At 35.0% G+C, this 27658-nt stretch overlaps 1 protein-coding gene across 3 annotated transcripts in view; it reads left to right on the top strand.

Annotated features, from left to right (window-relative positions):
* Positions 1-21088, top strand: part of LOC136026502 (uncharacterized) — a 32997-nt gene extending 11909 nt beyond the window's left edge. The window contains exons 2-5 of one of the 3 annotated variants that reach the window (XM_065703126.1): positions 1386-1539; positions 2570-2622; positions 13436-13531; positions 17075-21088. In XM_065703126.1, coding sequence (XP_065559198.1) covers positions 1386-1539; positions 2570-2622; positions 13436-13531; positions 17075-17271 — 500 coding nt within the window. In that variant the 3' untranslated portion in view covers positions 17272-21088. The other 2 variants (XM_065703127.1, XM_065703129.1) reach the window with 2 other exon arrangements.
* Positions 21089-27658: the final 6570 nt, after the last annotated feature.

Genomic DNA, 27658 nt, shown 5'->3' with positions numbered 1-27658 from the left:
TTATCGGATCAAGCTGAAATTTCGCGGATAAGCTCCTGGGCCCTAGGGGACCTTAACTTGTGAATTTCAGCCCGATCGGACAACGTTAAAGGGGGGCTTGGGTTGACAGGTCGAAACTTTCGGCCAGATTTTCCCCATGAAGAAAAAGTTGGAGGGGGATGAAATTTTGCAGGTTTCTTAGTTGGAGCTCGGGCTACGAAATGCATCCCTCCCCATCCGTCTGCGACCACTGGAACCGAAGATCGCTTAACATTGTCGTGTGTCGCCTCTTTATAGAGGCACGAGTGTGCCTCCTTGATTAGGGGATAGATCTTGTCACATCCTAGGTCAGTCTATTTTAATGTTTTTGCTTGAAGCAACTAAATAGAGGAATGACAGTATTTTTGGCCGAAGGCTATCTTTGGCTAAAGATATCTTTGGCCACAGTCAGAAACTGTGGCCAAGTAATGAACTTTAAATATGATGCTAGGGAAGCTGAATGGTATAATCATGTGAACTGCAATAAAAAGCATAAAATCATTTCGATTTATCAAAAACAAACTACAGTAGGGTATGGACATTAAAAAACAAAAGAAAATGTGGTTTATACTTTGTTGGAGTTTTTTTTTTAAACATGTATTTTATTTTACTACTGTAAGGGTAAAAATTTTGATCAACGCTGGTTTATACCTAAATAGAAAATTGTTTATGCCTAAATAGAGTTTAATGCCTAATGCCTAATAAATAGAAAATACCAAAATACCTTAATAGTTTATACCTAAATAGAAAATAGAAAACCTAGCAACACTAGTTGATCAAAGTGAAGTTAGCCAAAGAAACATTGGAAAGCAATACACAAAATTCAAAATATAACATATATTTTGTGGCAGCTTTTTTTTTAGACATGTATTATATTTGAGGACAATGTTTTGAGTCTTGGTGTCACTGATTATTTGTTTTGGAACAAGGATTAGAGGTGTGACTTTGCAAGCTATGCCAGAGTCTACTCTAGCTCTAATGGGTACCTGGAGAAGTCATGCTAAGGTAAAGAGCAAGGGTGTGCATAAGTACAGGATGGCTAGTACCCAACCTTCCAGTGCAATTCCTGCCTGAAGTACCATGAACAGGAGATCAGCCCTTCCAGTAGGGACAGTGAAGTCTAATACCCATGTACTTTACCTTTTTTTATTATATTTTAAGGGTCTGGAATGGTAAAGAGACTGGTTTAACATTAATATACAACTCATTAAAACATCTGGATTTTCATTGATTTTTCCCTTTTTTGGATGGATTTTTATGTGTTTTATATTTTTGACCCCCCCCCCCCAGGAAAAAATCATCCCAGACTCTCCTTCTTAAGAGCCTATCTGCACATATGTATGATTTACATGATTAAAGTTTTTTAGATATGGAAGTTCTTTTGAAGCAAAAATGTGAAGGAAAACATTCTGAAACAAATGGTTCTCCAAAGAGTAAAGAGAATGCATCTGACGTTAGTAATGAGGAAGAACACACAACTAATGGACATAAAGATGTTAAATGGACAAGGAAAGTTTATAGGTATTAATTTAAAAATATTCTTACTATTCTGTTGGTGTTTGAAGCAAGGAGATCTGTACGAAGGTTTCCTAGAGCTGAGAGGGCTGTAAACATTGTAGGGAGGGGAGACTAAAGTGTAGAAAATAGCTTGTTTGCTAGAAAAGTATTGTATTTTCCAAATTATTTTTTTTTGGCACTCTTGGTCATCTAGGTGGGAATGGGGAGGACTGAAGCTCCTTGCACTTCCCTGTAGACACCTTTCTTAATTATGGTATCTTTGTAGGCACCATGAACTAAAGGCTTAGATGGGTTTTAAGATAAATTTCCTAAATTATATAACAACTTGAATAGCTCCTTCCATAAAATACAGTTTTCCCTTAAAATATAGCCTGTTTTATTTTTATATATTGGTCTTATTTCAACTGAAAGCTGGGGCCTATTGAAACTTCATTGCTTTGAAAAATAGGAAGTTAGGATGCTTAAGCCTGAAACAAGTGTGTAAGCAAATGAAAATATTGCAAATACTTTGTGATTTGATATTGCAAATGAGATAGCATTTGATTAATGGTATTGATTAATGAAAAATTTTGGGATATCCAAATAGTACATATTATAGTTGATAAGTAAACTCTTTGCACTTCCAAACCCTTTTATGATTTTGACAAAAAATTATATCATGGCAAGGAAGGATTTGATAAACGAAGATCATGTCTATATCCTGTAAAATATCTTGGAAGATCTTTCTTGGAATATGACTAGAGGGCCAGAAACATAAAAAGTGTGTGTGTTATTTGCCTCTAAGTTAAAAAAAATAAGTATCTAAAAAGAAGAATATGAAAAAAAAAACTGTCTTCAATCTCAAAAAAGTCAGTGACATGCCTTATGTTAAATAAATTGTATAAGAAGAAAATATTAGGTTTATTGAAAATTTAATTATATTAAATATTAATTTTTGTTTTACTAAAATAACTATAAGAAATGTTTAAAAGCTAATATATTAAATGGTGAAATAGTCTTTAATTTTTAATACCCCTAAAATCTATTATTTCAGGAAAGTTGGTGATATACCTTATGTTTCAAATGAGCCAAGTGTTATGGAGCTAGGTAAGAACTATATATTTATTCTGTAAGAAATTCTCTATTTTTTTCTATATGTACTTCTATGTATTGTTTGACTTATTTATTGCTTCTGTTAAAAATTCTTTGATAAAAAAAACATATATTTAACGGCTTTAACAATTTATTTTACAATACTATAGGCTTCAAAAGAGTTAGATTATCTCTTGCAGAATGTGCAGATTTGAAAAAAAAATTGCAAAATTCTTTTTAGATGATATTATAGTGTAGCTTCAAACAAGGTTTTGTGTCATTTTTATAAAACTAACTTAACCGTTACATGGGGCTGGAATTGCTAAAGAAAGCAAATTCAAGGCCCCCCCCCTGGAAAATTTCTCTGCAGGAAATTTGTCGTTCGCCGAATATTCCACCTTTCCCCTCCTGAAAATCCAATCTAGACATAATGGTATTAATGCTTTCTGTTTATTAAAGTGCTATGTCATTTATTTGAATGATTGGTTATTCATGCTTTAGAATGGTGCATGGGCCTAAAGTCTGTGGAGAATTTGATCAGTAGACTGTAGAAGTATATCTGTTGATCAGTAGACTGTAGACAGTAGAAGAGTAGACTTTGATAATGTTTGTTTTGGTTGTTGCTTCTCCATCACCTTACTGCATTTTGCATCTAACTGTTCTAAATTTTGCACGTAAATAATTTGAATTTATTTTATTTTGCTGAATGCTACTTCTATCATTATTTCATAAAAGAATGCAAAAAAGACTGCAAAGAGCAAATAAAGGGAAAAAAGAGTGCAAGTCCATGGAGTGAAAGAGTGCAATGAAAAAAAAGGGTGCATTTCACACGAAAAGTGTGCAAGTTGCCAACCCTGAGAATAACATGCTTTTCGTGTAGCATAAAACAGCTGGCCGAAAAGAATAATCTTTGGAAATATGTCATCCTTAATCCGTAGAACATGTCCTAGCCGTCTCAACCTCTCTCTGATTATAGCACTAGAAAGGGGGATTAAACCACGCTTTTGTACACCCTACTGTTTGAAATACTGTCGGTCAGTCCAGCACATAAAACAATTCGTAGTTGATTTCTCTCCATCACTGTAGTTTCCAATCTTAGTTTTCAAATATAGTTCTCCAATCTAGTTTTACAATCAAATTCTAATCAAAATAGGTTTGTCGAACTATCTTTCTATTCTCCCAAAAAGCACCCTGAGCCTTGGCAATTCTACTTTTTAATGGATCAATTAATTTATTTTATAACCCATAAAAAACACAAGGCAGTGGAGGAGTATAAAAAAAGAAAGAAAATGAAAAAAAAACAAATACATACTAAAACAGGCGCAAATACGTACGTATTAAAATTAAAACACGAATAAACCAAACATTTCTGAAAAGTTAGCCACTCCAAGGGTGGTAAACCTCTAAGTGAATCATACAAATAAATACAATATAGAGATGATAATAAACTACCAAGAAAATATGCAAACTAGTATTAAAACGAAAATCCTTCCAAGGGTGGTTTGACGGATATTCTGTAATCTCAAGAAAAAGATTATCTGCCGCATCAAGAGGATTCGCCAAGCTGTATTTCTCTTGCAGTCTACCATTCCTTGTCCAAGGAGGAATCCGAATAAAGAACTTTGAACATTTGAAATAAGAACCCTCTGATTTTTGAAATAAGAACCCTCTGATTTGAAATAAGAACCCTTTGATAAGACCCTCTGATTTCTATTTTATCTGATTGTTTGAAGATGTCCCAGAAAGGAACCAGGTATTGAACAGGAGGGAGAGAAACAGCATAATGCAATTCTCATGGTGGCTTTTTACCAAGATTCAGCTGTGATCCAACTGTACCAGTATATGCATTACAGATCTTACCTTCGGTTCGGGCAATAACTAATTTCCGAGTTGACTTCAGGGATGTACCAATAGGTAATCCAAGGTACACCAGTTCCTGCAGTGGCACAACATGAGTATCACCCAGATTTACTCTATCAGGGGTTTCAGAACGGTTAAAATTAAATGATAGTACACGAGACTTAGCCACATTTAAAGAAAGATCAATATCATTATAATTTTTAGCAATCTCCCTTAAAACTTTTTTCCAAAATAAACACAGCCCTACTTAGGTTAAGAACCTCAGCCGCATAACATAAAACAGACACACTAACACCATTAAATATGCAGCATGCGATAAATCCCCTTAGGCTCTTAGGGTCGCATTATTATAAATAGTAGAAAGAGGTAGTGGTCTCTTGTTTAATTCCAAGATTCTCACAGATTTCTAAAGGAAGAAGCGAAGATCCAATCTTTAAACGTACTCTGAGTTGTCTCTGCATACAATAAAGGGTTTTGAACTACAGCAACAGATACCCTCCCCTTTTTTTTAATTACTCAAGCATGGCCTGAGAATGAATTATAGATCCGAAATCATTACTAATGTCATATGAGCCAATAGCCAAAAGGCCACCTGACCTTTCAGCATTCTTTAATATTGTACATAAACTCGTAATAATGGTAGATGGTAATGAGCTTACCTAAGCTATGGATGTCAGGTGATTGATTTTCTTCAAACGATAGTTTCGACAGGACCTGTTCCTGTCATCATAAGACTCAAAACAAGAAGGGAGAATCCTCTTAAACAGTAATAATATGGTTTTCTCAACCCATAAGTCAGTTAGTGTGTTGTTCCACAAAATGCATAACCTGGCTGCTTTCAAACCACAGGTGAAACTGAATGGACAAGAGATTGTAGTTGCGGAACATGCACGCTTTCTGGGAGTTATATTTGACCATAAAATGACATGGAAACCCCATCTGGATGAGCTGATTGGTAGTCTCAAACAAAGACAGAATTTCATTAATGCTCTCTGCCTTGGAAGAAGAGGTGCCCCCACACCCTTTGCCTCAACTATTGTCAAGTCAGTGGTGATATCCAAGATAGACTATGGATCATTTATATACGGATCAGCTAAGAAATGTCTCCTGAAGAAACTTGACACTACACTTCATGCAATCTTAAGAAGGGCCCTTGGTGGCCTAAAATCTACTCCTATTGTAGCTATGTATTGCGAAGCAGGGATCCAGTCCCTTCACTCCAGAAGAAAATACCTCCTTGCAAGATATTTTGCTAAGAAAATAAGACTCAGGAACCATATTATCTACAAAGAAATTATTAGCCACCACAACCCTGACATCCGCTTTAAACCAACAGAGATGTCTTCTTTCCAGAGATTCCTTTGCCTTCCGGGCATGGAAGAGTTCATAGAGAATGGCAGGCTGACTGTCAATTTGGATGATGATTTGTCTAGTGCCTCCAAGGGAATTAAGGAATTGATTATTCCTAAGATCACCATAAAAAAAAGGAGGGCCTCCCCCAAGCACTGATGAAAATCATATTCCTGGGAAAGCTGGCAGAATATGAGGAATACATTCAAGTTTATACAGATGGCTCAAAGACAATAACAAAACGCAGTGGTGCAGTAGTTATACCCTCCCAGAGCCTGTCTCTTTCATACCGTTTACCCCCTAACCTGACAATTTTCTCTGCAGAGCTTATGGCAATTAAGTTTTCACTTCAAGCCATATCAAGCCAAACAGAGAGCAAACATCAGAAGTATATTGTCTGCTCTGATTCACTTTCAGCTCTGGATTACCTCTCACACCAGCAACACCAAGCAAGAAATGTTGCCATTGAGATTCAAAATTTGGTTACTCAACTTGCAAAAAAGGGTATATCTGTTCTATTCATATGGGTTCCAGCACACTGTGGTATAACAGGAAACGAACTAGCAGATCAGGCTGCAAAACAAGCCTCCCAACTAGGCCTGATCACCCAAACCCCTATCACTGGTCCTGAACTTCTTTCTTCAATTAGCTCAAACATTTTTGAAGAAGAAGAGGCCTGGCTCCATTCTTCTCATACTCAGCTCCTCGATCTTTATGATTATAAGCAGCCTTCAAAAGAAATGTACCTCACTTCTCGCATCCTTTCTACCTGCCTGTTTCGTCTTATATGTGGCCATGCAAAGACAAAATCAACACTATTCCAGTGGAAAATGGCTCCATCCCCCAACTGTGACACTTGTGGAGTGTATGAAGATATACGCCACATCATCTTTAACTGTAGAAAATACGAAAAAGAGAGAGAAGTACTAAGAATTGCTGTGAGAAGGCATTTAGTGCATTCACAATGCGTTCTGTTCTGGGACATCACACGTCTCCTCCTTGAGCTAAAAAACTAAGCACAAACCTATTAGGTAGATTTGTTAAGACTACTGGTTTGGTTCATTCCCTATAGGCTAAATTATTTTTTTTTTTTTTTTTTTTTTTTTTTTTATTATTACCTGTTCAATAGGATTTTTAGAATTGCCCCATTTATCATTTTAGATATATTTTATCGACATTTGGTTGTATTGTTATTGGTTATAATGTATAAAATTTGTATTAATTTTTATTATTGTGTTGTACATGTATTTTAATTGATGTTTGACAATGTATAGTTGCCGTATTTTGATTCCCGTTTTTCAACGCAGGCAGTTGCTGCAGGCAAATAACCCCCCTCCATTAGCAAGTCAAGCGATACTGTTCTGGCTCAGTGAATAATGACTAAGTGACACCCAAGCAAGCTAGTGATCATAGAAGGCACAGAACAACTGAGTGATACGAACGCATATGACCTATTGGTCGAACGCGTCAAACCCCAAACAACAACAACAACATCCTCTTAAACATTATTTATTTGTATTGGTTGAAAGAAGATGTTTTTTTATAACTGTATCAAAATGACGAAACTGAAACAGAATCTTTTATTTCCAGCGGAATACTGTTCCTTAATTTCACTCCAACGTATTCTAAGATCAGATTTTCTTAGATCATCAAAGGTCAGTGCCATTTGGAGAGGGACAGGGTGGAAGTGCATTATTCTGAAGAGTCACTAATCTCGCTTTACATATCAAAGTCCCAAATCTCGGGCATAGGAGCATATTTATTATTTATGTTGTTGTCATCAATGATTTTATAGGTTTTATTACCTTTCACAGCCTAGTTGCAATATCGTTGTAAATAATTTTTTTCCCAGACACTACCAACCCAATGAACGGCTCTATGTGCAAGATCCTTCTTCTTGATTGAATTTTTTAAACTAACGAAATTCACCCTGTCTGCTTGGCTACTTTCGCTGTGATTCCATTACATAAGCGAAGTTGTCATTATGTTTTTCGTTAACTTTTCAATCTTAGTTTGTAATAAGGATGCGATGTCTTGCGTCTGGCTTTTAGAAGCCGGAAGGGGATGCTATCAGAAAAGGTGTCAGGGTATTATGCGTATATATTATCTTTATTGGGACGGTAAACTTTTATTTTGGAATGATGATGAAGGCACGGGGTGCGGTGCTAAGTTACGAAATGTTTAGTTGCACTATGCGTGATAATGCATGATGGTATTTTTTTTTCTCTCATTTGTTACGTACCAAAATTCAGAAATTATTTGAAAATCGTTCACAGGGACTAATTTTCGCACCTCTCTTTAGACTAGTCCGTGTCTCTCAGTTTGGAAAACCCTGCATTAGGCAACATCTTTTTTACAATTTAAGCTCGGGGACAGCGGTCACTTGATAAATCACAGTTTAAATCGCCAATGATGGTTGTTTCACATATTTAGCTAAATTGTAATGTGTGTTATTAAGCCTCATTTCCGAGGCCTGATCGCCACAATCTGTGGGTAAATAAACATTCAGAATAGTGCAACAATTGCAACTAACGGCAAGAAAGCGATCTTCCGAACATAAACGTCTAAATTTATACTTGCTCAAGGCAGCCAGCCCTGCGCTAGGTCGGCCCTTTGGTTTTTGAAGAGAAGCAGTGTATATCTAAGTAGAATTAGCACGAGATGTTTGTAGTATGTTTTTGCGACCCGGTATAAAAAGTGTTCCTGTATGCAACCTATGTCATATTTTTCAACAATTTTTTTAAGCCAAGCAAGCTTATTCAGGACCTCGCCATTTATGGTCCAAGATAACCCGATACGGAACTTCGGTTAGTTGCCATTTCTATGAATTTGCTGGGATTCTATTTGCTTTCGGTTGCTGGGACAGCTGAAAGAGTAACAGCTGTGTTTTCTAGATTGGGATGATAGACAATATTGACTATTAGTGCAAGGGGATTTTTTGGTATGTCCGTGACCAGTTTGCACATAGCGCTTACTTCATATAATAACTTTCCCTCAAGAATCGTTTCTTTAGAAAAAAACTTCACACTACTCTTGTCATATTTATCAGTTTTCACGCCATGCATCGGCTTATAAAGTTAGTAAAGGACAATGCAAAAATTGATCGGAAGCCATATTTTCATACCAAGTCAAGGAAATGCAGTCGTGAAATAACCCAACACATAATCCTCTATTAATGTTTACTGCTTGAGAGCTTTTACATCTTCACTGCTCTCACAGTCTTTACTAATAATAATATCTAGGTAAGTGAAACTGTCTACCTGATAAATCTTTTCGGTATTCAAAGTCACCATTTCATCTTCACTTATTCCTAGCCTTAGTGATTTAGTCTTCTTAATATTTATTTTTAAATCTATTCTAGCACCCTGAACTCGCAAAACTTCTAAAAGTTCATTCATTTTGCTCACACTTTCATCTAGGATGCTTAAGTCATCAGGAAAATGTAAGTCCAGGAAAATTTATCCTCCCCATTTGATTCCGTGTTCTTCCATTGCCTTTCTTGTGCTCCTTAACAAAATCAATCAAAATGATCTATATAAATAGGGATAGAACACAACCTTGCTTAACTTTTGATTTAATACGAAACCAGCTACTAACCTTACTTCCTACCCTTAAGGAGCAGTGTTATTCTAACCCGTAGCTCTAATCACTTTTATGTATTTGTCTGGTATATCACACAAGGATTAGACCTTCGCTAGAGTTCTTATGTCAGCTGAGTTCAACGCTTGCTCATAATCTGTGAAACTTGGGACTAAAGGTGTTTGATGACTCAAGCGCTTCTCAATTATTGAAGAGTGAAAATTTGGTCAACACATCCTCTATGCTTCCTAAAACTGCATGGTTTTTCACTTAAAACTTTGTCTACAACATCTCTAAGTCTGAAAAGTATCATCATCCTAAGTAATTTGGTACCTACAGAAACCAGGATAGTGCTTCTATAATTACCACACTCACTCTTATCACCTTTCTTGTACAGTGGTTAGTCATAATTGCCAAAAATCGCTTCCCCTTTTTCAAAAATCATATTCGTAATATTCAGTAGCTTATTTCTAACCTCATAACCACCATATTTAAGAAACTCATCACTATCAGCGCCTGTTGTCTTATTATTTTTTAATCCTGTTAGGACCGTCACTGATTCTTCCTCACAAATAAATCTTTCTTCACAACCAAGGTGTTGGAAACTTTTCATTTCCCTCTATATCTTTTCCTGTAACACTATCCCGGCTTAGCACATTCCCAAAATGGTCTGTCCATCTCTCTTTAACTCTTGTTTTATCACTAAATGTGGCCCGGTTCCTATCTTGAACTAGGTCAAGTCCACATAGACAACTTCCTCTCAATTTATTAACATGTCAGCACAATATTTTACTATTATGCAGTCTAGCTGCATCTTCCAGATCCCTGGCAATTTTATCCGTGGTCTCCACTTCACACCTGCTTAGTTATATCATAATGCTTTCTCCACTTTCTTTACATTCCTTTTATTTTCATATGATGTATCACTCAGATAATTCTATTACAAGCCCCTTCTCTATTCAATATAAAGCATTTTTACTGATATTCCTAGCTGCGTCTCTTCTAACTTTCTTCCCTAAGACAATATCAGCCAATTCACAAAGCATTTTCCTAAAATCATTCCATCCATCTTCTATATTTTACAAATATTTTCCCGTGTAGTATTCTTCTGTTCCTGGAAATTTCCTCCCAATTTTTATCCTGGAGCCTACCAACTTCATAACTTCCCGGAAGGTTGTTACCCTTCCAAAATTTCACATTTTAATTAACCTTAGACACTACTAGATGGTGATCTTTGCTTTTGACATTAATAACATCCCTAGTATCTTGTATTGATCCTGCTAATTTTTGGTTCACAGTAACATAATCAGTAAGGTTTGCTGTCTTACCATCACATGAGTACCACGTTAACTTATGAGCCATTTTATAACCAAATACTCTGTTGGTTATAGCTAGATTATTATAACTACAAAACCAAGCAGTTTATAGCCATTACTGTTTTATTATCCTACGTCAAATATACATTGGCTTGGATAACATCTATCCATATTTCTACCGACCCGGGCGTTAAAATCTACTACTACTACTACTACTACTACTACTACTACTACTACTACTACTACTACTACTAACTCACTGCAGCACCAAGCCGCCTGAGGCCGACAGAGCTACGCACGCTCCTCCTCCAACCTAATCTATTTAAAGCCTCCCTCTTTACACCCTCACAGGAAGTTCCCAATTCCTTTAAATCTTTATTTATGACATCCTCCCAACCCAGAAAAGGACGACCTGCTTTCCGTGTAGCCCCAGACGGTTGGCCAATAAGGACAACCTTCGGTAATCTGTCATCTTTCATCCGTAGAACGTGGCCTAGCCATCTCAACCTTTCTTTCATTATAGCCCCAGAAAGCGGGATTGAACCACACTTTTCGTACAACCTACTGTTTGAAATACGGTCAGTCAGCCGGGTACCCAGAACAATCCGTAGGCAATTTCTCTGGAAAACATCTAATAAATTTTCATCTGCGTTTCGGAGTGCCCATGCTTCAGAGCCATATTTGACCACTGTCATCACTGTAGCTTCCAATATTCTAATCTTGGTTTGTAGACTTATCTTTCTATTCTTCCAAACTTTTTTTTAACTGTGAAAAGACACCCTGAGCCTTAGCTATTCTACTTTTAACATCTTCACTGCTCCCACCATCTTTACTAATAATATTACCAAGGTAACTGAAGCTCCTAACCTGATCTATCTGCTAATAAAAACTTCCTATTTCTACCTAGGATCCTCTATTTGCTCTTGTAACTGTAAGTAAAATTCATCTGAATCACTACTATTTCCGCAGTCGGTTCTACAGGGGCATTTACTATTATAACTGATACTCTGCACTTTTTAGTATAAAATGAGCGATTGGCATTCTATTTTGATACCTTCCCCAACTAAACAGGACTTAACAGCTGCCTTATTCATCATTCGTGATTCATCTGAATCACTACTATTTCCGCAGTCGGTTCTACAGGGGCATTTACTATTATAACTGATACTCTGCACTTTTTAGTATAAAATGAGCGATTGGCATTCTAACTCTACTTCCTGTTTATATTACCTTTCCTGTTGGCATTGGTAAATAAATTCTATTCAAGCTAATTTCATAATTTCCCTGTTTTCTTTTCTCTAATATTTCTTCTCTTTTCTTTTGTTCCCATTTGATAACGGGCTATTGAATCAATAAATATTTCTTTCATCCTTCATCCTTAAAACGGTTCATTCTTAAAACGGGGTCATCGTTCATCCTTAAAATGGGAGCCTAAACTTTTTTTCATTATAGCCCTAGAAAATAGAATCGAATAGCGTATTTTATACAACTTAATATTAAAAAATTTAGTATATTGTTTTTACCGTTATTAAGGCAGCGCTTCCACTCCCCTGGGATTTTTCTAGACTTCGACTAGCTTACTCAACAAAAATTGCGTTTTCCAATATCCCCTTTCCAAAAAAAAACTCAACGAAAATTAGCGACTTGTGTTTAGTTTTAACGCTCGTCTATTTACAAAAGTTGATTTTCGGGGAGATTTTGAAAGCCCAATTTCCTTGTGGTGAAGCTCGGGGATTCCCCCCCAAAAAACAGAGGCACAGTATTAAGGACTGATTGTTGGTATTTTTAAGGTATCCAAGATGCAGCAAAACTACCTTTAAGTCAAAAAATCAGTTTCCAATAGGTAAGAAAAAAGGATATAGCGCATTTAAAAACAAGAAACTTCTAAACATCTTCAAAACCCAATAAGGTTGGGAAAAGGACTAATTGTTATTGTTTAGTTTTCTCTGATGGACAACAGATTGTGGTTTTACAAATATGTTCATGGTTGTATCCTGGAAATTTTATTCGGGGAGGGGGGATAATTCATTTTGGTAAGGTTTATAAAACTCACAAAAAAAACCATAGAAAGTTAGTAAACAAAGGGTGTTCAAAAACACGTTACTAAGATAATACTCGGACTAAGTTACAGTAACTAAGAAAGTGCCCTTGAGCTCTTGAATTCGCCCCCCTGATTTTGATCCAAGACATGAGCTAATAAGGAAATTTGGGAAATCACTATGAACAAACGAGAAGCACTGATTTGCAAACTCCTTTGTACCTTAAGTACTCCTTAAGTACTTGCAAACTCCTTTGTACCTAAGTAAGCACTGATTTGCAAACATCTTTCCTAAGTGCATTTAACAAGTGAATTGAAAAATGTGCCATATGTCGTAAGTGCAGCTAACAAGTCACCCTTTTGTGATTGTACAAGTAGCGTAATTTAGCGTTCATTTTTGGGTGCTACGATAGCTATTTCATTAAACGAATATGAATACGTAGCCTTTTTACAAGTCAAACAAAAATTTTGGAAGGGGGTTTCAAACCCATACCCCCCCCCCCGCCCCCAACCGCCTGGACATAGCCTTGGATATATTACTTAGCGTATTTTGAATTGCTGCAGTCGAATTCAGTAAACAAGGGAAATCATGTGATCTCTTCTCTTTCATAAAAGGGCATATTGCTTTTTGGTGTCTTTAAATTTTACGTATAACCCGCCATCGAATTGATAATTTTTCTTCTAGTAAACAAGGAAAACGATGCAATTTTAAAGGAAAGGCCTAATTCTTCTGAAGGGGCTCGTCCAAGTTCTCGAAGCTCCGATCTCCTATTTAAATCTGGTATGTTTTTTTTCCTAGCTGAGTTTCTTTTTTTAATATTTTGCAGAGGAAAAGATGAATGAAATGACAAATTGAATTATTCTAGTTGTATTTGCATACAAATTCCCAGAGAGTTAAAGTTTTCTATGGTTTTTTGTAGAATTATGTTTAAAGTCGGAGAGAAATAGGAGGAAAAGAAGAACAAGAAAGAGAAAGAAAAGAGAGAGAGAGAGAGAGGGGATAGTTTAGATATATTAGTTTTTTTAATATGTTGTATTTTTACTATAGTTTTGTAATAGTTTACATGTACTTGAGCTTTATGGAGGGAGAGCGTGCGTAGCTGTGTTGGCCTCTAGTGGCTTGGCGCTGCGGTGAGTTGTTAGTAGTAGTTGTAGTAGGTTTAACTTTTGCTAGAAAAATATGTCCTTTTAAATTATGATCACCTTAAATAACCCTTGTCATATAGGGAATGTATTTTGTATTTGTAGGGAGTATGAATGTATTTTGTAGGAAGTGTATATAGCAAGTAAAAAACCTCAAAGGTAAAAATTTATGCATTATTATTTTATAATGCATTGAGAATCCACCAGTCAAAATTTATTGCTTAAGAGGCCTTGTTTCCAGATGTTTAGTATTGTGTAATAATTTCTTAAGCCAGCTTGCCTTTCAATTTACAAATAAAACAAATGAAAGTTTTGAAAAACGGATATACTATTTCAAATAAGACAGTAGAAAATAACAAAAGCAACGATTATTATTTCACAAACAATAATACAAGTCCGAATATTTCAGCTTCACGTCTGGAATCCTTTATAAAAAAAATTAAAACAAATGAAACTAAATTAAATTAAACAAAACACATAAAGAAAAGGGAAACAAATGTGAACCGTATTGAAAATTATTCAGATGCAAGTTTCTATCATTCGTGTTTTTTTCCTTTTCTTAATGTGTTTTGTTTCATTTGTTTTAGTTTGTTTTTCGTTGATAAAGGTTTCCAGACCTGAAGCCACTTCCTGAAGCCAGAATATCTAGGCTCTTATTATTATTGATGAAAATAAGTTTTTTTTGTTCTTTGCCATTACCATATTTGAAATATTCTACCCGTTTCTCCATATTTTCATTTCGTTTTATTTGTCATACTTAGGATTAATGTGAAATGGTTAAATAGAATAGTTGACAACAATCATATTTCATAATGTGTACTTTTGTAACCTTCATATTTTGTAATTTCAAAATCGTATTTCATGTCAAAATCTTTGTTTGTTCTTAGCGACATCTAATCCAGTTACATAGCATGATTTTTTAGATTTATTTTCCCATCTTGTTACAAATAATCTTTGATATGGAGTTTCAAAATTTTCGCATATTATGAGTTGACTAGGATAATTTAACCGTCGTATGACTGTTTATTCTATAGATTTCATTATTTCAATGGAGACAGTCATTTATTAAATAAGTAATTAACAATAAGGCACTTATGCTAGTAACCTGACAGTGGCGTCAATTGGAGGGGGGGGGGGGCAAGAATCCTCTTAGGATTTTTGGTCCCTAAGTTTTTTGGTATTTTTACTGAAAAATAGAAAACACAACTAAATATCCCCTCTAAACCTTGAAAATTAGATTTCCCCCTCCCCTCTTCCTAATTTCCGTGAATTGACGATTGGGATTGTTTTGATAATGTATATGTCTCAGCCAATGTAAATAATTGGGTATTATTTATAATACCAGGACAATTTGAAGTTCCTAATGAAATGTGACAAAATGCTAAATTATATTGAAAATATTACATTGTTCAGACACTTAATAATGGTGGAAATTGAGTGGGCAATTCGAGAAAATTATTATTCATGGTTTAAAATTTTTTATTCGCAGATTCGATTTGTACTTATACATACATATAGTTAAAAAATTTCAAAGTTTCTATTGGCTTGACAAGCTTCAACTTGATGACATTTTGAGCTACATACCTTTTTTTACGACACTTGACAGCCGCGTTGGCCTTCTCTCTTTGATCGTATTCTTGCACAATCTCTGATTGAAACCTCTGACTGATGAATATCCGCGGCATAGATAAACTTTCCATTACATTTTGTAAATTAGTTCCTCCAGCGTAAAGTTGATTTCGGCTCTTTTTTTTCGTTCCTCTTTCCAATAAAAAAGAGAATGGAACAAGACATGACTCTCTTTGCAATGAACATGATTCCTGTTTTTGAAAGGTTTGTCTGGTCTCAAGGAGTTGCAAGTTGTGTATTAAGACTCTCAGGGGGCTGTAGTGCCATGAAAAATCCAGGAAGCATGGGTTTCCAGAGGAAATAATCTCTAAACCAATTTTAAATTATTTACAATTAAGAATGAGAAATCCGAGAAGCATGGGTTCGCAGAGGGAATAATCTCCCAACCCCATTAAAATGATTTATAATTAAGAATGGAAATTGTGTATTAATAAACATAGTATATGGCATTATTGGGTAGCCAACAGCCCAGAAACAGATTTACCGTTTTACTACCTTTGCACTTGTACGACTGTAACTTAAAGGCCCTCAAACTTGTAGTTTTGAAATGGACAGTTTTAGTTGCGGTTTCATCCTCTAGTGTGAAGGTATATTATGGGATAAATATGACGGTTTGGGCTCCAAATTTGTACCTAATCTATAAAGATGGACATCTGTTAAATCAACAACAAATACGAAAATATTTGTTCCAAGTGTGCGACCTCTTTTGATGTCTGGGACTCGAACCCTAAATGTGTCACCCTTTTTAGCAGCTAGGTATTTTGAATTCGAAGTTCAAAACCATTTCTTGATCTTGTTTTTTTTTTACCTAATTATAAATTAAAGTTTCGACAGAAGTAAAAGGGGATTGCCAAATTGCTATCGATTAATTAAAGTGACTTGAGAAATAATATAATGACCGGTCAATGTAATACTGTATCCTAGATTATTGTAGACAAATATAAAATTATTAAATTGCCTGATTTTATGGGCCATTATATATGATGACCAAGCTGTTGCTAATTTATAATGACTAAATTGTTGACAACTGCCCTCTAATTAGCTACAACAATAAATATTTTAGAACATATTGCTTTTTCATTTAAAAATAAAATGAAATAGGAAAAAATAAATTAAAAAGCAAGTTATATATTTTAATATGACAGTGGGAAAATAACAAAAAATCGGTTTTTTAAATTTTAAGTTTATAATAGTAGAGGTCCGAAAATCTCGTTTTCTGTTTCCTTTTTTTGTTTCTGTTGGCCAAGGCTTCCAGATTTGAGGCTGAAATATTTCGACCCTTTTTATTCTTGTTAATTTTTAATAAAAAAACCACCTTTTTGGTATTTTCCCGTTGTCATATTAAAATATTAATCCTTTTCTATATTTTTCATTTCGTTTTATTTTTTCGAGTTACAATTATAACTCTCTGAGGCTAAGCGATTTTTTTTTTTAGTTCCAGCCCATCAGTTTCCCAATGGTCAGAAGTATGAAGGTATATACCAAAATCAAAGACTCTAATGTTTTTTGTAATTACAACGTATGCCAACAATAAATCCGATTTGTATTCTAGTGATACTCCCACCTCGCCCTTCGAGTAGTCGTGGGATGATTTCCTCCACTGACCTACGTTGTGACCCCGTTCGACTCTACCACTGGTACGAGAAATTGTGGAAGTGTCAGCCAACAGTCGGGTGTAACGACCATCGTGAACTTCGATGGGCTGTTCGTCATTATATGAACTTAAATCGGGATGTTTATTTTCGGTGATGTTTATGTGTCTTAGTTGAGAAGTAGTTTTAATTCTGGATAATTCTAAGTGAAATTTTGTAAAAAGAGATAAGTTAGCAAAATTGTATTATTTCTCAATATATACAAGTTTCGTGTACATTATACAAATATTAGTAAGATTATGAATTTTAAAATGAGGCTTCCGGCACCTATTCATTATACTATTTTCCCATCTTTTTTTTTTTAATTTTTCCATAACTTATCTGTTTTTTTCCTGTTTTGACATGATCATAGATATTCTCTCGTCGGAATGAGACATTCTTTAATGATCTATAAATACAACCAGAATTGTACTTTTGACGATGTTTGTGTGTGTTAATTTGGAAGTAGTATTGATTTCGCAAAACAGTTTGTGAAATTTTGTACAAATCATTAAACTGACTAGTTGTTTCGGGCCCAAATCCATCTTGTGGTTCGGTCGTTCTTGCTCGAAACCCTATTATTCTTAAATTTGCCCCAGGTTTTTTCAGATTCTATATAATTTGCTTGTCTTTTTTTTTGTAGTTTTAACTATATTTAGCCTCCTTCCCTTGAAATTCAGTATTGTGTTAATTCATCACCAGCTATACGACATATACAACGTGTACATATACAGCTTGTATACAGAACAATAAGTCTATTGGGTTTTGGTGCTATTTCTGTCAGTTAGTTTTGAAGTACAACTGATTTTGGGTGTGGATCTTGTTACATGACCAGGCACGTACGCGTGATTTTTCTGTGGAAGGGACTTTGGGGAATATCAACTTCGGAAAAGACACACTGCCAAAACACTAGCGAAAAAACAACACAGATAAGGAAATTTTATGGACAATATAAGAAGTCGTCGGCCAAATTGTGAATAAGCTGATTTGTTGGAGGAGTAGTGAAGGGATATGGGCCCGAACCCCTGTGCATGTGCCTGGATACTAATTTTGGCTGTGGTGATACAAATAAGAGGTCAAAACGGGGACGGGTCCTTTTATGAGACAGTAAAATTTTATTCACTTAATTAAAATTATTAGCCATAGGAAAATGTCGTTTTCTACCATTTAAAGGTGAAAAATATTAGGAGAGGGCTTATTTTCAGCTTAAATTAAAACACGTAGTGCCCTTTCTAAGCTACAAAATACATTTAACCACAGGACAGTGTCGTTTTCTACCATTTAAAGCAGAAAAATATCAGGAGAGGACTTATTTTCAGCTTAAATTAAAACACGTAGTGCCCTTTCTAAGCCACAAATAAAATCTAACCACAGGACGGTGTCGTTTTCTACCATTTAAAGCAGAAAAATATCAGGAGAGGGCTTGTTTTCAGCTTAAATTGAAACACGTAGTGCCCTTTCTAAGCCACAAAAAAGATCTAACCACAGGACGGTGTCGTTTTCTACCATTTAAAGCAGAAAAATATCAGGAGAGGACTTATTTTCAGCTTAAATTAAAACATGTAGTGCCCTTTCTAAGCCACAAAAAAGATCTAACCCAAGGACGGTGTCGTTTTCTGCCATTTAAAGCAGAAAAATATCAGGAGAGGGCTTATTTTCAGCTTAAATTAAAACACATAGTGCCCTTTCTAAGCCACAAAAAAGATCTAACCACAGGCAGTGTCGTTTTCTACCATTTAAAGCAGAAAATATCAGGAGAGGACTTATTTTCAGCTTAAATTAAAACACGTAGTGCCCTTTCTAAGCCACAAAAAAGATCTAACCACAGGACGTTGTCGTTTTCTACCATTTAAAGCAGAAAAATATCAGGAGAGGACTTATTTTCAGCTTAAATTAAAACACGTAGTGCCCTTTCTAAGCCACAAAAAAGATCTAACCACAGGACGTTGTCGTTTTCTACCATTTAAAGCAGAAAAATATCAGGAGAGGACTTATTTTCAGCTTAAATTGAAACACGTAGTGCCCTTTCTAAGCCACAAAAAAGATCTAACCACAGGACAGTGTCGTTTTCTACCATTTAAAGCAGAAAAATATCAGGAGAGGACTTATTTTCAGCTTAAATTAAAACACGTAGTGCCCTTTCTAAGCCACAAAAAAGATCTAACCACAGGACAGTGTCGTTTTCTGCCATTTAAAGCAGAAAAATATCAGGAGAGGGCTTATTTTGAGCTTAAATTGAAACACGTAGTGCCCTTCCTAAGCCATAAAATAGATCTAACCACAGGACACATAAATTGTTTTTCCGCTCCGAAATTGTTAAAAGGACAAAAAGGACACTTTGATAAAATAAATTGAGATTATTTCTGATTAGATCAAATTAGAACAGGATAGAAAACAAAGGATTCCTTCCTTTGTATTCAAGAAATTATATAAAGCAAAAACATTGCTGTTTAATTTAAAATAAAATTACCAATCAGAAAAAGAAGTGCCCCCGTATGGATTCGAACCACCGAAAGTGCAAGATCGTAACCGAACGCACAAGTATATAGCGTAATCTATTAATCTAAAGAGGCTTATTTGCCATGCATATTATACTGCATAATATGTATATATGCGTGGTAGTGTTGTAACTGGTAAAATTGTTCTTGGTAAAATTTTATTGTAATTTTACAGACCCCCGTAAAATCCTTATCTTACATAATTTACTTATTTTACCGGTATTTTACGTTTGTTACCGGTATTTTACTAATTTACTGATATATTTTACGACGTCTTGCAATTTTCAGAGCACAAAAGCGCGAAGTGGTTGGCAGAAAAAGGATTGAATATGAATTTGTTTCGTGTATAGCTGTGTTCCCCGGTTTAAAAGGCCGTCTGTCGGACTTAGGTCTCTTGTCAGATTGATAAAATTTTATAGTGCAGGTAATTATAATTTTAAAATGGTAAAATATTGGGTGAAATATGATTATATTAATTATGTGAACAGTTATACACAGAAAGGGCTACGAGCAAGATTGACATTGATAAACAAGAAAAAAAATTAATTAGCTGAGAAAACTAAGGGTAAAGTCAGACAGCGGACAAAAAAGAAGCAAAAATAATAGAGGCACATATTTCGTCACGGACTCTGACTGCTAAAAAAAAGAAGGAAAATCAACCTTTTGGATTAAATCTAACTGAGCAGAAGAAAGACGGAATCAAACAAACCAAAAAACCAAGTCAGAGTAAATGAAAGACTTTTCACCAATTAGATTGGACAAGAATTATCTGCTTAGTGATTGACTTAGCTTGTCGACTGACCTAATTTTCATTAAAAGTGTGGTCAGATGATCCTAATTAAAGGTAAAGAAAAATGTTACTTGGATCGTTTAATTTTAAGTTATTGTAAATTAGGTTTATAGGAATATCTCCCTTATCTTAATTTAAAGTAACTTCTCTGTTATAACAGATTGTTATAGAAAACTGACAGAAACTTACAGTTCAAAGATTATAGTTGTCGTTTTTGAACAAGCCTAACATGAAAATCAGATATCAGGTATGAAGTCATTCCTTGGCTAAGGTCCAGTTGTTTCGTTTCCCACCGTTCGCTGCCATAAACAGTTTCTCGACAGTTACTTGAAGTTTACCTGAATCCAACTCAGATATACTCTGTTAATGACTTAAAAGGGTCATTTCCTGTCTCTTTATTTTTATTTAATGTTTATGTTTTATTAGTGCACTTGAGTCAAACGCATAATTTTAAACGCAAGAATGATACACTAATTATTATTCTGCAGGGCCAAGATCACAAATTGATGAAATCACCTCAGTTATTGATATGAATTTTGCTTGGTACTGGCATAATGGATCTTTTTAAATTTGAATTGCCTTTCTAAAAGAATATGCAAAGCCATTTACATCTTATATAAAAGTTGCCTCATCAGAAAGAACTACATGATCTGGGTTTTTGACAATGTGAAGGAACAAAGCAATGATTAATTTGCATATTTTTTACTTTTGTATTATTTGAATTAAAACAATTGTATTATCTTAAATTCTAGATTACAAAAAGAGAAATAAGAGACTACGAACAGGTAAAGTCAATAGATGTCGAATTTCAAAGTAATTCGATGTAATGATGGTCTTTAGGAAATTGGATATCAAAAGGAGGTTCAGATACGCCCAGTCTAATAGTAGTAGTAGTAAGACAGCACTGGACCCTTAAGGTCCAAATCTGCGGTGCTGATCTCCATTTCATGGCCCTTCAGCCAGGAAGTGCAATGGGGGGCTAGGGGCCAACCATCCTGTGCTTTCACACACCCTTCCTGCTTACCTTCCCCAGATTTCTCCAGGTACCCATTTAGAGCTGGGTCAATTCTGGCTGAGCTTACAGAGTCACGCCAACTGACCCCCATCCCAAACTAATAACTGGTCACAACTGGGATTGAACCTGTGCCCCTTGGACACAGAATTCCCACGCCAGCGCGCCAACCACTCAGCCAAGTCTAATAGAATGAACAAAAATAAACACGTTCCGGCAGGTTCTTGTCATTGACTTTGAAATGAACCATGGGAAAGAAAAAAGGAAGCTAGCGCGAAAAAGTAGGACTGAATCAAGTCTCTTGCACTTCAACGGAACGGGGGGCGAACGTAAATTACATATCAAAACAAATTTTGGAGGCAGTTCTACTGACAGTGCGAACAAAATGGCCATATTCTTTCAGATCTTGTTGCACTTTAGAACAACAAAATTAGGATTATCTTATGGTGTGATAAAATAGGGACAATACGTTTTTCTCCTTTTTTTGTCAAGAAAAAAGGAGACATACGTCATAAAATAGAACTTCTGTTTAAGTCTCTCGCAGTTCAACTGAACGGGGGGTCGAAGGTAAATCACATATAAAAAACGATTCTCGGAGGCAGGCCTATCGGACAGGGCGAACAAAATGGCCAGATTCCTTCAGATCTTGTTGCACTTCAGAACAACGTGATAAGGATTATCTTATGGAGCGATAAACTAGGGACACTGAATTTTTCTCTTTTTTTTTGTCCAGGAAAAAGGAGATATACGCCATAAAATTGAACTTCCGTTGAAGTTTCTTGCAATTCAACCGAACAGGGGCCGAAGGTAAATCACATATCAAAACGATTCTAGGAGGCAGGTCTATCGAACATTGCGAACAAAATGGCCAGATTCCTTCAGATCTTATTGCACTTCAGAACAACATGATGAGGATTATCTTATGGAGTGATAAAATGGGGCACTGCCTTCTTCTCCTTTTTTTTTGTCCAGGATAAAGGAGATATACGCCATAAAATAAAACTTTCGTTGAAGTCTCTCACAGTTCAACTGAACGGGGGCCGAAGGTAGATTACGAATCAAAAAGATTCTCGGGGACAGTTCTATCGGACAGTGCAAAACAAGTGGCCAGATTCCTTCCGATCTTGTTGCACTTCAGAACAACATGATAAGGATTATCTTATGGAGCGATATAATAGGGACATTGCCTGTTTCTCCTTTTTGTCTAGGAAAAAGGAGATATACGCCATAAAATAGAACTTTCGTTGAAGTCTCTCGCTGTTCAACCGAACTGGGGCCGAAGGTGAATTTCAAATCAAAACGATTCTCGGAGGCAGCTCTATCGGACAGAGCGAAAAATTGCCAGATTTCTTCAGGTCTGGTTGCAATTCACAATTAAAGAACAGGATTATCTTATAGAGCCGCAAAATTGGGATCTGGCGTTTGTATCCTTTTTTTTGTCGAGGAAACAGGAGACATACGTCATAAAATCGAACAATTTTGAATTCACTCAAAATACTTGAATCTAACTTATACCACTGAAAATAGCATAAGAAGTTGATCAAGCAGATATTCCTTTTATCTTCATTAGCCCCATCCTTCAGACCACCACAGCTAACAAACTTTTTTCCGTTTTTGGCTTTCCTGAAAAGTTACAAAGGCATATGCCGCACTTTTAATTATGACTGCCGATTTGCACTGCCGGCATTGTCCTTTAATTGGCCAATAGTCTGTTTTTTGGGCTGCATAAAAGCTTTGGCAATTCAGCAAGCAGGCAAACAGAGAAAAATCTCTTATGAGCCGCTGCTATGGGTTTATATTTTATTATATTTGACAGACTAGATTCGGCGACACTTTTTACAGTGCAAATAATAACAGTTTTAGCTGTTCCATCAAGGAATCGAATGAGGCACAAAAATAGTCAGAGTACAGACATGAAGACGACAGAGATGTTTCCCAACTAGAACTTATAATTTCATAAAATATTTGTTTTTTTTCATAAAAAAAAAAAAAATCAGTTCACAAAATCACCGACTTCTGAGTTACTGTAAACCAAATAATATAGTTTCCTACCTCTTTTCGACTAACTACAACTATTGGATTAACTAATACTTCAATTTTCCTCTCAGAAGACAACACTGTAGAAAAATAGATATTATCTAAAAAATATTCAGATGCACTGTAAAAAAAATACCAGAAAGGGTTTTCATATCAAATAGTATAATTTTTGTCAAAAGAAAATTCATTTTGCAAAAGCAAGAACTACTAACCCCTGTAGTCCTTTAATTGAAATTTATTCCATCCCAAAGAATATATTTGCATTTTCAAGATATTCTCAATTTTTGCTTTGCCTGTTTCTTCCTTTCAATGAGTATCAGTTCTTCTATTATAACTGAAAGACCCGTTTTCTTCTTCAGCTTCTTTAGAACATCTTCAATTGGAAGACTAATCTTCTAAAAATAATAGCAGGACATTAAAAGACTAGGACATTAAAGGATTAAACAGAGAATATTGTTTTCTTCTCAAGCTTCTTTTGAACATCTTCGATTGGAGGATTAATCTTCTAAAAATAATAATAGGACATTAAAAGACTAGGACATTAAAAGATTAAAAAGAAGATATTGAAACACGTTTTGTCGCTTTTCAAGGATCTTCTGTATAGTATTACATCTTTATGTGACATCAAATGTTTGTATATTATCAATTTTTATATGTCGTCAAACTTCCCTTATTTCACATAATATAAAAAAGCTTCCACGATCAGAAAGTTTGAATGAAAAACGAATGTCGAGATTTGAAAGTGTTTCGAGTGAAAAAAAAAAGACTCTGAGGATTGAATAACTTCATCTGATAGGTAAATAAAATTTCTCTGGAATTTAACAGTATCTTGGTTTTTCTTTTTAACTTCATAGAATATACATTTCCTATCATTTTTTCAACACGACATTTTTTGCAATTCAATACCTTTTACTTGTACTAATATATCTTCTTTTGACATTTAAAATAATGCTTTGTATTTATCGACTCGTTAAATTTGGTTTTGGTTCATTGATTTCGGTACCCGATTTTACAATCTGGACTGCATGACAATAGTTTATTTATTTATTCTTCTTTGCCATTATTTTTTCCTTCTCTATAACTATTTTTGCAACGGTTTCGTTTTAATTTTAATTGACTCGATGAATTGGCATGAAATATATCCCGGTCACTTTCTGAAGCATTATTTTTTGTTCTGCTTTCTTTTTGTATTGAGTTGTGTTTATGTTAATAAAAATGTAAAAAAAAAGTTATCTGTCGACTGATCTATCAAAAGGTGATTGAAAATACAGACTTCAAGGATGGAAAGTTGCCTAAAATGTACTGTGAGTAATACAGAAAAGGTAAAATATAGAAAAATACTTAGGCATTGTTCACGTTTGTGTAGTAAGGTACAGAAAGGCAAAATAGATTAAATAAGAAAAATATATTTCAAATCTGTTTTCTGTAACGCATGAACAACCAGATTGATTAATTGGTTGCGTCAGCAGCTCATTGGATATGGAGGTCAAAATAAATAAATATTTTATTATATGGTTATTTTTCGCAATTTGTATTGTAAGGCCACACTGCTTATCACACCAATGTGAAAAAACCCATAAGTTGCCTCAAAATACCGTTAAATTGATAATAAAAAATCGAAAAATTATATTTTTAATTAGAATCAGATAGAACCTTCGTCTTTATTTACGATGGTAGCTGATACCTTGCCACTTTTCATATGAGGCAGTAGCTGCTCGTACCCCTAAATACATACGGCACTTTCTTTGATACACTTCATACACTATTTTGTTTTAAGAGTTCCACGTAATGTTTCCATTTCAAGATTGTTCCGTCTGACTGAATTGAACATATACTTTTATTTTTGCAGCATATCATCAGCTTGCTCAATTATGTTTATCAGGAATGGGAGAAACTTGTAGGAATGCTTCCCTATATAATGGTGATCATGGTTCCATTGCAATGAACCCCTGTAACTAAACCCCCGTCTAAATAAACCACCGTATAAGTGAATCACCGAGCATATGATCCCTGGTGTTATTAAAGCCTTGTACAACTGAACCCAATTTAACTAAATCCTCGTGTAAATTGAACCCCCGTGCAACTGAACCATCTCGCCGCTCAACCTCCGTGTAGCTGAACCCCCTTTCATCCGAACCATCCCAATCTAACTGAGCTCCGTGTAACTAAATCCCCGTCTAAATAAACCACTGTGTAAGTGAATCACTGAGCATATGATCCCTCATTTAACTGAATCCTTACGGAATGGACCCAGTTTAGCTAAACCACCATGTAACTGAACCACTGTGCAACTGAAACACCTTGCAGCTTAACCTCAACGTAGCTGGACCCCCTTGTAACTGAACCCCCGTGCAACTGTACCACCGTACTCTGTTTTTTCATATTTCTACAAGTGTGAGGCAATACCATTAGATAAAACACAAGTTAGAATCTTTACGTGTTCAACCTTGTTGGAATTGCTTGTTTTTTAAAGTCATGACATAAATGCGTGTCAGGATGATTCATAAAAAAACTCTTAGCCGTGAACCTAAAAACAGTAATTACTTCAAAAGCTCATACAAATTCCAGTATTTTATTGGCTCTACTACAATTTAATTTAAAATTTAATCTAGGCCATCTTAATTACCGACCAGTACGCAAAGTACCCCACCCCCCAGCAAATAAATTGGCTAGTTACGTCTCTGATCACACTTTTGCAGAGGGAAAAGAAGAAATTACCGGAGATAAATTTCAATGATTAAAAACACATAAATTTTGATAATACATAAAATGCCCTTTGTTTTGGATTATAAAGCTTCCCTTAAACACATCAGAATTGATCTAAAAACTTCCACAAAAACTTACTGAATATATGAACCTTGATGGTGGGGGTGAAGATGTGAGATACTTTTCTATGGAAGATGAAAAAATTAGTTTAAGGGTCATATATCATGAGGATGCCTCGGTGTATTTTGTTATCTCAGTTTTCGTCTGAGGAGAGGCAAAGGTGCCTTGAAAGATGGGAGAAGGAGTGGTCTTAAGATACTTACTATTTAACCTCCCTCTCAAATAAAAAGACAAGTTCTTATTAAATTAAGTTCAAATAAAGGCAATCTTTATAATAGTAGACACGATTTTGATAGTACTTTGTTAAACTTCATTTATTTGATTTTGTTAATATGATTTTGATAGCACTATATTAGATTTTGGTAATAGCAGACAGGTTTTGATTGTAGCTGAAAGTATTTTGTTGATAACTCGTGAGACTAAGATATTACTATGGAAGATTTTGTTAATATCTCAAATGATTTTGATAATAACATGTATGGTTTTGATATTGTCACGGAGGATTTTCATTATACTAGTCGTGAATTTGATAATGTATGCAAAAATTTTTTCATTATGTCAGCCAAGATTTTTGATAACATCGTACAAGAGTTAGGAAACACTTGGCCAGAGTTTGATGATACTTTTTAGCAGACATTATTTGGATTACAACATATCAGATTTGGTAGTATCAAACATGTTTTGACAGTACCAGTCAAATATTTTTTTCTTAAAAACAGGTAACATCTTTATAAAAAAATTCAAGATTTTTAAATATTTGCAAATAATTTTGATAATATTATGCAAAGTCTTGATAACCTCATGGAGGATTCTCGTTATATCAATGGGATTTTGATAAACTATTGCAAGTTGTTTGATAATTTCAGACAACATTTTGATTTTGAAGCCATCAGGGAGGCTCTGATTGTACCAGAAAATATTTTTGTTAATACCAGGGGGAGGATTCCTATCAGATCAAACGAAATTTGCTAATGATTGACCAAATTTTGATAATGTTGTTCAAGATTGATATATTACTGCTATGATTTGATAGTAACAGACACAAAATTGGAATCACCATGCAAGGTTTCAGCAATCTTAGATAGTAACAGATAATATATGTTAATGTTATGTTAGATTTTGATAATACCATGCATGATTCTGTTTTTAATTTGCAAAACTTAGGTAATACCAGAGAGGATGCTCATTATATCTGGCAAGACTTTGATAATGCAAGACAAGGTTGAGTAATATCATGTAAGACATATATGCTGCAATACAACATGTTAGATAATATCAATCAAGCTCAGATAATATTTTATAAGATTTTGATAATCTTGAAAGTAACAAACACGATCTTACT

This window comes from Artemia franciscana, chromosome 4, assembly GCF_032884065.1.
Source record: "Artemia franciscana chromosome 4, ASM3288406v1, whole genome shotgun sequence".
Lineage (NCBI taxonomy): Eukaryota > Metazoa > Arthropoda > Branchiopoda > Anostraca > Artemiidae > Artemia > Artemia franciscana.
Note: the sequence above shows the minus strand (reverse complement) of the source record. Positions and strands in the feature narration are given on the sequence as shown.